This window comes from Lissotriton vulgaris, chromosome 7 (assembly GCF_964263255.1).
Source record: "Lissotriton vulgaris chromosome 7, aLisVul1.2, whole genome shotgun sequence".
Taxonomy (NCBI): domain Eukaryota; kingdom Metazoa; phylum Chordata; class Amphibia; order Caudata; family Salamandridae; genus Lissotriton; species Lissotriton vulgaris.
This window is the reverse complement of record NC_141695.1, coordinates 631,980,638-631,994,249: the sequence shown is the minus strand read 5'-3', so window position 1 is coordinate 631,994,249 and position 13,612 is coordinate 631,980,638. Positions and strand designations below refer to the sequence as shown.

At 43.0% G+C, this 13,612-nt stretch overlaps 1 protein-coding gene across 3 annotated transcripts in view; it reads left to right on the top strand.

Annotated features, from left to right (window-relative positions):
- Window positions 1-13,612, top strand: part of LRRC59 (leucine rich repeat containing 59) — a 149,765-nt gene that overhangs the window by 120,507 nt on the left and 15,646 nt on the right. For all 3 annotated transcript variants that reach the window (XM_086930819.1, XM_086930820.1, XM_086930822.1), the window contains exons 4-5: window positions 7,237-7,395; window positions 13,038-13,142. In XM_086930819.1, coding sequence (XP_086786945.1) covers window positions 7,237-7,395; window positions 13,038-13,142 — 264 coding nt within the window. The remainder of the gene's footprint in view (window positions 1-7,236; window positions 7,396-13,037; window positions 13,143-13,612) is intronic.

Sequence of the window (13,612 nt, the reverse complement as noted above, 5' to 3'; positions counted from 1 at the left end):
TGAACGATAAAATAGTGAAGTTGCTTTGCTTTTCCAATACTATACTCAGAGTTCCCTGTACGAATCCACCACTAATCCTTTTGGGTTTCGGAGTAGCGTGCTGCTCACCGAAAAGCGCTTCGACGCCTCTTCAGGGGTAGGACTTGCTATATAAAATACAATTACGAAGTACTATGCAAGAGTGCTCCTGAAGCTGCAGTCGACTGTCGCCTGGACCACTGGAGCGCTTTGTGGCCTGTAGGTGGCAGCACAGAACAACGAAAGGTAGAGAAGGCGACCGTAAAGTAAAGCAGCGAGCTGATGTTTGTAAGCCACCGAGAGATAATGATTAAATAATGGTGATTGGAGCAGCAGAACACATAATTATGCCTATTTTGATTGTGTTGTTATGCAGTCTGTTGACTGTGATAGTTGTAACCCTCTGTAGGAAGATGATTCCACACAGAGCAGAGTTCACACGTGCTAATTAAACGGGCGATGCCCTAATTATGAGTTTTTTTCAAATAAGGTAGTGATGCAGTGTGGGTAAATATGCATTAGTGCACAGTGGAGGGATGAGCTTTCCAGCCATGCTCAAACTCCATGGGTATTGTAAAGTGGGGGCAGTAGGAATGGAGACTTTAGTGTTTTGGAATTGTTAAGTAAACTGCTGCATGTTAATGAGCGCACAGTTTCCGGTGTGCACTGCCAGGGTGTCAGGAGTTCGGTTAGCCTGAAGGTACCGGTAGGGACTGTGCTAGAAGGGGTGCTGTGGTGAGAGCCAGGGATATGGGTGGGAGGGCAGACTGGTGTGTGACAAGGTAGTGTAAAGGGCGTGCTGGGGAGACTGAGTGAGTGTCATACAAGAGTGAACAGGAGGTAGCGGCCCTTACTACTGCACTTATTCCAAATAGCTTTAAACCACTTCAGACAATCTTTACGCTATACAATTGCATTGAAGCATTTTTAAAAAAATATAATGAGGAGTAAATTACGCAGCCTCCACTCTTAGCTGTCGCAGCGCCTGAGAGGATAAAGGCTATTTATATTTAACACATTACGAACCGCAGTCTCTGCCTTGATATTAGCTCGCATCGACTATGGCAACGCCCCCTATACGTTGGTCTCCCGGAGAATCTTATGTCAAGACTCCAGGTGGTATTGAATGATGCCGCAAGGCTTATCTTCAAAGCCCCTAGGCGTGCACATGCATCGCCCCTTCTTAAACTGTTGCATTGGCTTCCTGTTAAACAGAGAGCAAAATTCAAGGGCCTCTGTATTGCTCATAAATCCCTTTATGGCCGTGATCCTATTTACATCAAGGACCGCCTCGTCAAATACATCCCTAGTAGGGCACTACGGTCCACGGATGCTAGCCTTTTGGCTTGCCCTAGGTTTAACCTGTCCACAAAAGGCGGCAGAGCATTTTCATCCTTGATCCCGTCTATCTGGAACAACTTACCAGAGAGTCTGCGGAAGGAACACAACCTCCTTCCATTCAGGAAAAATATTAAAAACTGTCCTGTTTGCAGAAGCGTGGATATAACCCACTCTCTTGGTTAGGTAAGATCTCTCTGGCAGCGCTTAGAGACCTGTAGGTGACAATGCGCTTAACAAATGCCAACTAACAATTTCCATAGAACTAAAGAATTTTCCTGTTACAAAGAAAACACAGAATACCTCAGAGGTACAAGCTACAGGCTTGTGCAGATCTGCTGCCATTGTCTTAATGCAGAGAGTTTCCCAGGAAGTAGTAGAGTCTCGGTACAGGAGGGAGAGGAGACTAATCCGGAATTCCCAGAAGTGTCTTCTGCTTGAGGAGTAAAACTAGCCTCCCCTGAGGATGAAGCTGCACATCATATTCAGCGTCCCTCCAAGTGGGGCTTACCATGCCCTTGTGTACAAAACCAAGATGCAATGCAGAGGCACAGTGCGGACTGAGGACAAGGATGCTTTTCTCTTTGAGACTTTGTCTCTAACAGAGTAAAACAAACCGCTTTTGCCCCTTTTTCAGACTGTATTCAAAACTGCGAAACGCAGATGTACATTCCCCCATTGGAAAGTACATCTGTTTATGAAAGGAAACTGGAGGCAGCACCACAAGGTCTAATGTACCGCCCTGACCATGTCCATCCTGACGTTATGGTTTACCATACTGCCCAGAAGCATACTTGAACACCAGGGCCTTGTGCAGACCACTTCAAAACATTTACGGGCAAGTGTTGGGTGCAGCAGGACATATGGCGGCCTTGGGGGCTGTCATGGATTCTCATATGGCCAATTTGAGGCACTATCGAGCAGATATGAGAGGCTCCAGTGGGAATAGAGAGAAGAGCGGCTTCGACATCTCCCATAACAGCATAAGAGACGTCAAGAAATTGTATACGAGGGAAACGCTATTTCATATGCTGCTATAAGTTGCACCTTCGATGTGTGTGGCTCCGAGTCCAGGCATAAATGTAAATTTTTTGCGTAAGCATGCATACATAGCCTAGGGTTTCCTTCGGAAGGTCCAGGTGCGTTTGCTAAACGTTCATTTTGTTGCCAAATGTTTCTCTCGCTGAAATGCTAGAATTCTTTTAGAGAAAACAGTGAGGTAGCAAAATTGATGTACGCTTTATTACAAGATACACCACGCAGCAGGTCCTAGGCCGCCCTGTTGGGGCCTTCAGCCTTTGTGAGCTATCAGCTATGACAGCCGCCTTGCCAATATTCCACTGGTACCTTCTGAAGCAACACTCCGTTATTATGCCTCAACGTAGAGTTTCCTCAGACTCCAGGCAGTGGCTTATTAACCCTTCCCCCCCTGACCACCTAACACCTTTATGGGGGAGAGTGAGTTTGTTTCATCACCAGTGGGAGGAACTTTAATTGGATTGGTAGGTACTCACAGCTAGTAGAACCAAGTACTGCATCAAAATGTAAGACATGCAATTTTGTAATCATTTAAGCGGGAAAAAAAACCAACACGGCTCATTCACAAAGTCTTATACAAAAGGTTGCGTAGTTGATGAGCAAAAGTAAACCATAGACGAAGTCCTGCTGTCAGAATGTGTGTGTGGTGGGGGGGGGGGGGGTGCAACCTCCTCTCAAAGAACGATGGAATGCTGTGCACCATCCTATGGCTGCTGCACACTCTGAACCACTATTCATGTTCGTTGAGTATATACATCTGATGACTGCCCTACAACAAACAATTCCTCTGGTACAACAGGGGTATCTCAATTTAAAGGACATTACGGCTAAGCCCCAGACAAAACGACGATCTACTGAGCTTCAGAAAACAACTTAAAGCCCATCTGTTTGCTTAAACTTTCAGTGCTCAGGCACTCTCAGTGCTGGGAAACCTGCTCCGGGTAGCCTTGCGCCCAATACCGTGAATAGAAAGATGCTTATTTCCAGACACCAGTGCCTCCCCCACATCAACAGTATTTGAGGTATATTTTAGGTGGCAAACGTTTTCATTTGGAAGTTTTACCTTTTGAGATAAATGCTGTTCCCCGAGTTTTTACCTGCTGTCTGAGTGTGGTAGTGGCTTACTTACAACGCCGTTCTATCCAGGTACGTGCATATCTAGATTACTAATTGGTGAAGACTTTTCAGTAGTTCCAGACTGAACCAAAGCCAACTATTTAATGGCTGCTCAAGCTGGGTTTCAGAATCGCATCTCCAACCATTACCACCTGGGAATGTTGTGGGGACAATGGCAAAAGTTTATGCACATAGTAACATTGAAGGCATTTCTGAAGATGGCTTCTCTTTACATGACAGCACCGTCTTTGGCAGTGGGGCCAGTTGGTGCCCAATGCAAGGTTGCACATGCAACCATTCCATGAATGGTTGGGGAGTCCATGTTCTCAAGTGAATTGGAGAATCTAATGTTGGTTACCCCGAGGGTTCAACAGAGGTTTCCTTGGTGGAACAGGATCAGTAACAGTTTATGGAGTAATCCTGTAATCCCCAGAACCTGGGTAAAATATATAGTACAGAAAATAATGGTTCAGACGGATCTGTTCTTGTAATATTTCACAACTAGTTGGAGGCCGATTAAGTCCTCTCTATAAAATAAATCATTCTAAGCAATCAACTGTCCACCCAGGCGAGTTCAGAAAAGAGACCAACAGTAACTCTGGCGGGATACATTTAAACTCTTTGGTCAACAATAATATATGAATTACAATTGGACAACACCATCAATTATACAATGCATTCTTTAAATATACATTTTTCATCCAGACCCCTACTTCAGTGTTACGATATGTCAACAATTTATTGTGTAAATCCGTCTTGCGAGGGAAGGTACAGAGAATAATAAAATATAGAACATCCAATGGGATTAAGGCCTGCAGTCCATGCATCAATCGTTCTTCTCTCCCCTCCCCTCCCCTAAGCCAATCACAACACTGCACCTTTATATCCATGTCCACAGGCCTGCAGATGCCCAGAACCGTTTGGAAAAGTGGAATGCTAACTCGGCAGAATGGCTCTTGAAGTGTCCTAAGATAAACACACTCTGCTCTGTCAACAGCGGAGGGCAGACCAAGGACCTCAGTAGATGAAACTAACTAAATACTTCTAAATTCAGATGGCTAACCTGTAAGTCTCAGAATCCCGGTCCAGCTAATCAAAATCCCCTGTCCGAATTCCATAGAATGGTAGAAAGTAAAGTACCGAATAGCAACTTTTTTATAAAGTGTCTAATTACAATCAGAGTGTGTACGCTTGTTTACCTGTCTTGATTGGATCAGACTCTGTGTTTTCCAGACTAACTATTTGTGACCTTTGAGACGATGATTCTGAATGAGCGACTGCTAAGATTCACAACAACAAAAGTTTCCCTTTTCAAAATCTAGATTTTTTCTTTCAAACTGATAGGAATGGAACCCATTTAATAATCCAAGGCCAAAAAACATAAAGATGTAAGGCTTTAAAACTAATAAATCTAATCAATTGAGAATAAGCATATTTAAAACAACGTTCTCATTCATGAAGCCTAAAAAGCCCTTTAACCAAATAAAGGGATGATCTAAAATCTTTTTTTATTTTTCTAATTCCACTTTGCACATCATAAAAACAATTGAGTACATTGCAAGTCACAAAATGTATAAAGGTAAATAATCCAATCCTTAAGAAGTACTTTATGTAAACAATTTATACACAAGTTACAAATTCATAGTTTACCTAATACATCAAATATCCTACTCTCTTTAAAACACATTCATAATTTCACAAGGTTCTCATGTATAAAAAAGGGAAAAGAATTGAAAACTATTATTACGTTAAAATATATTCCTTTGAGCCTGATATGCCCAACTGAATATATCTGTTGATACGGCGTTTCGGTGAAACAATCAAATTAACATCACCTTCTTCAGGACAACTTTGATTTATTCAAATACGATCACTTTTACATAGACGAATCGTCTGATGATAAAGATTATACTCTCTGTCTTATCTTATAGAGTATCAATGTTAACCACTCCGGCGATAAAGTTTGAGCCATTTATACGCAATGGCTACTTCAGGGTTTTGTAAAAATAAGTTTCCAACAAAGTTGTATCATTCCGTGAATGAGTACAGGAATATTAGAATATGGCGTTATGGAGTTAGCATCTCGTGTATCAATGCCTTTTTATAGATATTGTTAAACTTGTATTGTCCTTTCTTACGCCAAGATTATTGAGAATATTAAAACCACTTTTCAAAAATTAGTTGGATTAACTTTTTCTCTCCAGGCACTGTTCTGTGATTGTCTAAAGCAAAGTCCTTCTGTTTCCAGTCTCGGTATTTCCAAGCAACTGCTAAGGCCACTGTTTCTAGATGGATAACATCATGAATCACCCATTGCCACTCTCTGCTGGAGCCCCTTCTTCATCTGGTGTCTGGGCATGCTCCCTTCAGGCATGTGCCTATGGGAGATATACAAATGGCTACCCCCACCTGCATTCTGCCAACATTCGGCGCTACTGGCTTCCCTACGGAGAGATACAGCGATTTGTCTTAACTTTCCTTGCCTTTTCATTGTCATTTGCTGTGGAATGGGAATGAGCTAGGACGTAAAAGCAGATAAATGTTACCTTCATGGGTACTCAATTACTTTTTGTCTGTAGGCTCTGCCATTTTCTGAAATCACACACCATTTGTCTCCTTTTTCAAATTGAAGGGCACTGGCAATGGTGCTTGCATGCATTGAGACGGGGTATGCACCACACATGATATATGCACACATAGCTATTACTGGCACACAAAGCTCTGTATTAAAAGAGCTTTGCGGGTATTTTCTGGTCCAGGCACTGAGTGTCATGATTACCCTGCTGGTTGATAACAGAAAATAACCGATGGACTAAGAGTATTGAAGTCACCATTGATGCATGTTAGATGCAGAGTGGACCTTTCTGTGTCTGGTTAGAACATATAATCTGGTGCTGAAAAAGAATATTTACTTCAAATGAATAAATATTTTTGTAGGTTCATTAAAACACATCTCAAAAAGTGCAAATGAAGTAAAAACATTGACTCAGGTAAGTCAACTCATCACAAGATCCGTCCAGTACATCATTTTAAAAAAGGAAAGCCTTTTAAAACAGCTTAAGATCAATATTATAAGAGTTGCACATATATCTTGACCCATCAACTTGAAAAAGTAGTCGATGTATAGTAATATTGTAAAGAGTATTTTCTTTCTTTGAGAATGAATAAAACATTCTGAAAATCCTTTGGGACTAGATATGGTTTCTAGCAGAGGAGACTTTTGCCCTGGTTCCCTTGTTTGAAAGAAGTGCACCGAATCTGAAAGTATGTATACCGATGCATGTGTCTATGAGCCCCACAGAACAACCAATGTTTGTAGCCAAAGTTCTTTTATTATTAAATGGAGCTTTATAAGTGATGTAGATTACAAAGCTTCCTGATTAAAAATTGTGAATGAAGACTGAAAAGCACACGGTCTGTGTTTGCATTTGTGCTTGTGGAAAATAGGCACCCATCCAACCACGTAGAAATTGATTGAAAAAAGTAGCACAAGCAGACATGTGGGTGAGCACACAGTCTTTGGCTTCCATTATAAGGCTGTGGCGCAGTGTCCGATAACCTCTTAAATGGATAAGGTCATCCTGGCTTATTATGGAGGAGATGGTGGAACACAAAATGGTATATGCGACAACTGAGTACATTAGGACGCAGAATATAAGAACATTTCTGAAGCTGAAAGTTAGGATTGCTGGTGTACTAACTGTTGTAAATGTCTTTCTATTGCAGTCGGAGTTCTGTGCACTGACACACATAGTGAGGCTCGATCTGAGTAAGAACCAGCTCCTACAGCTGCCTTCCGAATTTGGCCGCTTGATCAATCTGCAGCATCTCGACTTACTGAACAACAGACTGAGTGTCCTTCCGGTCAGCTTCTCCCATCTGAAGGTAATGCACAGCCTTTCAGAGCGCTTGGAAAATAACAAGTTATCCATTTTAGTCAACCATGCACTTTTCTTGGCACGCTATTTAGGTTTCACCCACAGACAGCCAAACTTTTGTTAAAGACATTTTTTGAAAATACAATTAAATGAGGGAAATTTGGATCGACCCCTTGCACGTGCTTCAATGGCTTTTTTAGCTATGTCGGTCCCTTACTCTTCAAGCATAGCTTCTTTACCATCCTTTTGATTGGATGAGTTGTATCCTTCCACACCTGAAATACTTTACTTTTTTATAGCAGGCCATTGGGAGAGTATAGCTTTCCTTTATATCCAGGTGTCTCACCACCGCCTCATACTTGCCCCCAAAGGGTAGGTTGCTCTCCACCTATTTATTTTCTATTTTGTACCTTTCTTTGTTTGTAAATTGAATGTGTGAGGACCTGGCAGCTGCACGCTGCTACCAGGCCTCTCGCTTTCCCACTTGTCTGTTGCGCCTCGTCTCTCGCCCCACCCACACTTTTTAGGTCTCGTGGCCTACAATGCGCGCAAGCGCATTGAGGGAGCGAGAATTCAAGTGCTCAAAATCCTCGTGAAACCACTGGCTTTTTGCTGCGGTTTTCATTAAGTTCACTTGGCCACAGACACGCGCTTTTGGGCCATAAGCTTGCATTTCTCCTCCCCCTCCCCAGTCAGCTTCCCCCAGGCCGTAGCAGCACTCCTCCCACACCAGCACCTCCCCTCTTTCTCTCCCCGCAAACACAGCCTTTACTTTCATTTCTCCTCCCCCTCCCCAGCCAGCTTCCCCCAGGCCGTAGCAGCACTCCTCCCACATCAGCACCTCCCCTCTCTCTCCCCGCAAACACAGCCTTTACTTCTCCTCCTCTTTTCTTGTCCTGCTCTTAGATCATAGTTTCTTTTGATTAGGTGGCTTGTATCCTTCAGCTGCTTATATTCACTGTTTTTAGGCATTGCCAGTAGACTGCCTCAAGTGTTCGCTGTGGACTGCGTAGGTAGAGTAACTTTTGGATCAGTCCGTTGCTTTGCCTTTCTTGTCAGTCTCGTGCTATCTCCTTCTGTGGTTTTCCTAATCTTTTCTTGTCCTGCTCTTAGATCATAGTTTCTTTTGATTGGGTGGCTTGTATCCTTCAGCTGCTTATATTCAGGGAACTACGATTTTTTATGTTTTATTTTGCTGTCTAGCACTCTATGGGAGGGCATGGCTTTTCGTGATCTCTCCCCGATGTGCTGCTTCCACCTTCACATGTTGTCCCCCACCCCCTAAAGGTAGTTGCTTTCCATCCAGCTTGCCCGATGCTTCCTTCACCCCTCATCCTGCTTGGCTTTTTTTTGTCTTTTTAGAACTACTCCACCTCCATAGCTTCCTCCCACCGGACTTCACAAGCTCAACTCTTCCCCTCCCGTTCCTCCAGCCCCCAGTTTTTAGTAACTTATTCTGATGGTCCGGACAGCTGCAATTTGCTAATAGGATGCTTGTTTCTATAAAAAAAATTATGTTGTGCACCTTTTATTTAATTTGCTAGTCCAAGATCAACCACCGTCTAGTAAATGTACATTTAAAAAAAGTATTCTGTGGATATCTTTTAAATCTGAACAGTATTCAGCCGTCCTGGAACTACTTTGGACACCAGGAACTTTTAGTTAAAAAGCCCATCACGGGGGAAGCCTGACTGTGGCCTCCGTCTCCGCCCAGGCACTGCCACGTCAACCAGCTTCCTGCGAACAGTTGTGACCTCACTTTGAGGACTGGAGAAATAAATCTGTGCGTCAGCACGGGGGTGGGCAATTGACTGCGGCTTCTTCACTGTAAGGTGTTTCCAGTATTGCTCAATGCGTCTGGGCTCTCTGTGTCTGATATTCTTGGGGGGTGAAGGGCGCTTCTGACCAAATGCTTCTTCCGCCTGAGGGTCTCACCGCTCGTCTCAACCTCCCGCCGCCCCTAAGAGCAAGTGTACACGCAGAGCAGCGCATGCGCTTTTGGGTGTGCGTGTTGGTGCACTAAAGGCCTGAGAGTCTCTAGTGCGAGAATGTGTGTGTTAGCGGCTGTAGTCACTGGTGAACACGCCTGTGTGTTTGGCAGGATCCATATGATGTACCAGTGATCCCATGGACCTGATAAACAAACTGCATTTCGCATTCCTTAAAGCAGTGGTGTCGTGTTAATACAAAATGCGTTTCATTAACTTACAAACAGAGGCCTCCCCCACCCCTGTAGGAGGTCTCCACTACATATGTTTTGGTGTAAAATGTATTGCGGTTCAGGCTGTGGGAGTAAGTCGAGCTCCACACATGGAAACTCACTGGTGCCCCAACTCATTCCCAGATAAGATAGTGGGGACAGGAACTTACTATAACACCCTGTACGAAATGATAATAAATACATTACACGATTTTGACTTTTAAATTACATTTCTATAAAATTGTTTTTAGTGTTAAAAAAGTGACAATAAATGTAAAAATTAAATCTTTTAGATTTTCAAAAATGATTACTTATTTTAAAAAAAATGAAAACCCTAAATTAACCCTTTAATACAAATGTGACATTATTTTAAATTAATATAAAACGCTTAATATTACTAACATTTAATAAATATTGTGAGTGCATATATTGACTTGCGAGTGCCACTATTTCCCTGTAAGAAATTAGTCGGAGCGAAAACGGATGCACTACACAACCCCACCACCATACACGCATACAACCACTCACACATACAACCACTCACACATACAACCACTCACACATACAACCACTCACACATACAACCACTCACACATACAAGCACTCACACATACAAGCACTCACACATACAAGCACTCACACATACAACCACTCACACATACAACCACTCACACATACAACCACTCACACATACAACCACTCACACATACAACCACTCACACATACAACCACTCACACATACAACCACCCACACATACAACCACCCACACATACAACCACCCACACATACAACCACCCACACATACAACCACCCACGCATACAACCACCCACACATACAACCACCCACACATACAACCACCCACACATACAACCACCCACACATACAACCACTCACACATACAACCACCCACACATACAACCACTCACACATACAACCACCCACACATACAACCACCCACACATACAACCACTCAAACAACTACACACAACCACACACAATCGCACACACACAAACATACACATCTGTCGCCCTCACTCTATCCATTCCCCTCACTCTATCTATCTATTGCCCTCACTCTATCTCCCTCACTCTCTATCAATCTATCGCCCTCACTCCATCTATCGCCCTCACTCCATCTATCGCCCTCACTCTATCTATCGCCCTCACTGTCTATCTATCGCCCTCACTGTCTATCTATCGCCCTCACTCTGTCTATCTATCGCCCTCACTCTGTCTATCTATCGCCCTCACTCTGTCTATCTATCGCCCTCACTCTGTCTATCTATCGCCCTCACTCTGTCTATCTATCGCCCTCACTCTGTCTATCTATCGCCCTCACTCTGTCTATCTATCGCCCTCACTCTGTCTATCTATCGCCCTCACTCTGTCTATCTATCGCCCTCTATCTATCTATCGCTCCACCACAGCATCACTCAGGGGCACCACAGCATCACTCAGGGGCACCACAGCATCACTCAGCACCACCACAGCATCACTCAGGGGCACCACAGCATCACTCAGGGGCACCACAGCATCACTCGGCACTACCACAGCATCACTGGTTCAAATATGTTCTCTCAATGTTTGAAGCCTTATTGCAAATGCCACAAAAAATGTTAATATTTCACTTCTGTTCTTGGATTTTAGTCACTGAACATAATCTTCACAACAGTTATTTACAAAAGTTTAAGCTATTGCCATTAAAAAATTACAATCAATTTTATTTAAGTATTATTTAAAAAAAATAAAAGCCAATGTTAATTGTAATATCAATACATCTAAGTAAAGGCAATACAAAACATGTGACATTACAAATACTAAAAGTGTCACATATGCTAAAGTTAAAAGTATTAGCATTGTAAATCACACAACATAAATATAAAATGTCATTTACAAAACCAATAGCTCCAACTTTCCTACTGCGAGACCTATTGGCAACGCCAGTGCTTGTTTATGACCTGATTGTATAGTGAAGGAAAGGAAATTAACTTTTCAGGATAATGTGAAGTTTCCTTGGAAGGATAGTGTGATGATCAAGCCTGACTCTAGGCTAAAAGTGTTTGCGACTCCCTTGGACTCATCCAGATTAGAATAATTCTGCTTACACCATCCTTCCTTTCTGGATGGCATACCTTCAGTTTCCACCTATGCGTCCAAACACGTACACATACCAGTAGTGGGTGGGCTTAAAGAAATTCCAATTTTCTGCTCCCAAAGATGCACTTGAAAGTTTGTTTGAGGGAGACGTATGTTGTATAGTTATCATTCCAAAGATTCCAATTAAAAAGGAAAGGTGAAAGCTGCTCATGAGAACTGGTATTCAACTCCCTTTTTATGGTTATAGTGTGCTTCAGGAAGGAGGGGGACTGCATATGTATCCCAAGTGTATCTAGAAGTTGTGAAACGTCCTCTTATGCTGGTACAAAGACAAAACGTTCCCCAGGTGTTATACACAATTTCATGATTGATTTGTTAATTTACTTGTTATGAGAATCATGGGTCTTTTACATTTTTTTTAGAGGGATGAGTTTTTCTCATCTACACAAGATTATCATATCCACCAGTGTTATTGTGATCACAGGCACTCGGAAACTACCAGAGATAGACTTACCAACCAGAATATGTGGGGAAGCATCTCCTTAGTGTCTCCTAAACCAGAGCATCAACAAACCCAGTTCTCAGTGAAACAGTAAAAGATTATTTTGCTTGCCGCCTTGACATTTCCAGGTAATATAGGGTTGCCCTAACATTACTCATGAGACTGACTAGTGCTTCTGGTGATCTGGCCAGAATCATCTGACAATGGCTGAATTACAGGCAATCGTGCATCCCGTGCTACCTTGTCTTGTCATCAACTGCTACAATAAACATTCTCAGAACTAAGAGGGTCGAATGTGGAGCAAGGGCAGCATAAGAATACTCGTTGTGTACCTCACCTGCAGCAAAGGGAAGGAAGTTCAATGGTGCCTGCTATTAGAGTGACTAGGAGTTAGTGTACATAAGGTACACCTCAGTCTCAATCTCTTAACTGCAGGTAGAGAAGGGATTTCAGGCAGCAGCATCACTTTGAACCTTTCCGTTGGGAAGATACTGGTTGAATCTGTCGAAGCTGAGGCTTTTTTACATACCTCCATTTCCCTTTTCCACTGGGATAATCTGGAATTGGGGCTGAAGTTTATTTCCATGGTTAGGACTTTGGCCTCCAGCAATGTTGTGACAACGCACAATGTTACTTGGCGTGCTAATTGCGGGCCCACCTTTTGCACTGCACTGCACTGCGTGGGGCCCTCATAGCACCCAAGCCTACAATTTATGCTGTGATCTCTATACATGTCCCGTCTATCATCGAAATTGATCACCTTTGATATCGGATGAAAAGGAACAGAGGATATGAGTATAGTAGTGTTCCTATAGGGCTGTGTTAAACGTCTGCTTTTCTCTCTGCAGAGCCTGAAGTGGCTGGACCTGAAGGACAATCCATTGGATCCAACTTTGGCCAAAATAGCTGGAGACTGTCTTGATGAGAAGCAGTGCAAACAGTGTGCTACTGCGGTATGTGGGAGTGTGGTCATCTTAGGGTTGGGTAGGGGGTTGGGTGGAGGGTGATGGTGAGGGGAGGTGTTCACCCCATGTTCCTCATATCTTGCACTTCTTAACATGTCTATATAGAGGGTTTGTAAATTGCTGTGTATCCCCTTACTGTTGTTTAAAAGTGCTAATGTTACTCATTACCGAAGGTCCACCCTGTGTCGGGCTCACTCATGGCTTGATCTTTTTCACGTATTTCTTGCTCATGTTTAGGCTTGCATGTTGTCTTTCACTGTTTGGCATTTATCAGGATGCCTCCTCCCCCTCCACCTCCCCCATTCTTTCTCGGTCAGACTTATTTTGTTCCTGCTGATCTGACTTTGGCTGTTTGCTATATTTAATGTCCTGCTCCTTTACTTTCTGCAGACTCCTGCAATATGTTTTTATCTCTAGCTCATGCTACCTCCTGTCTTCTAACAGGTTTGCTCGTGTTC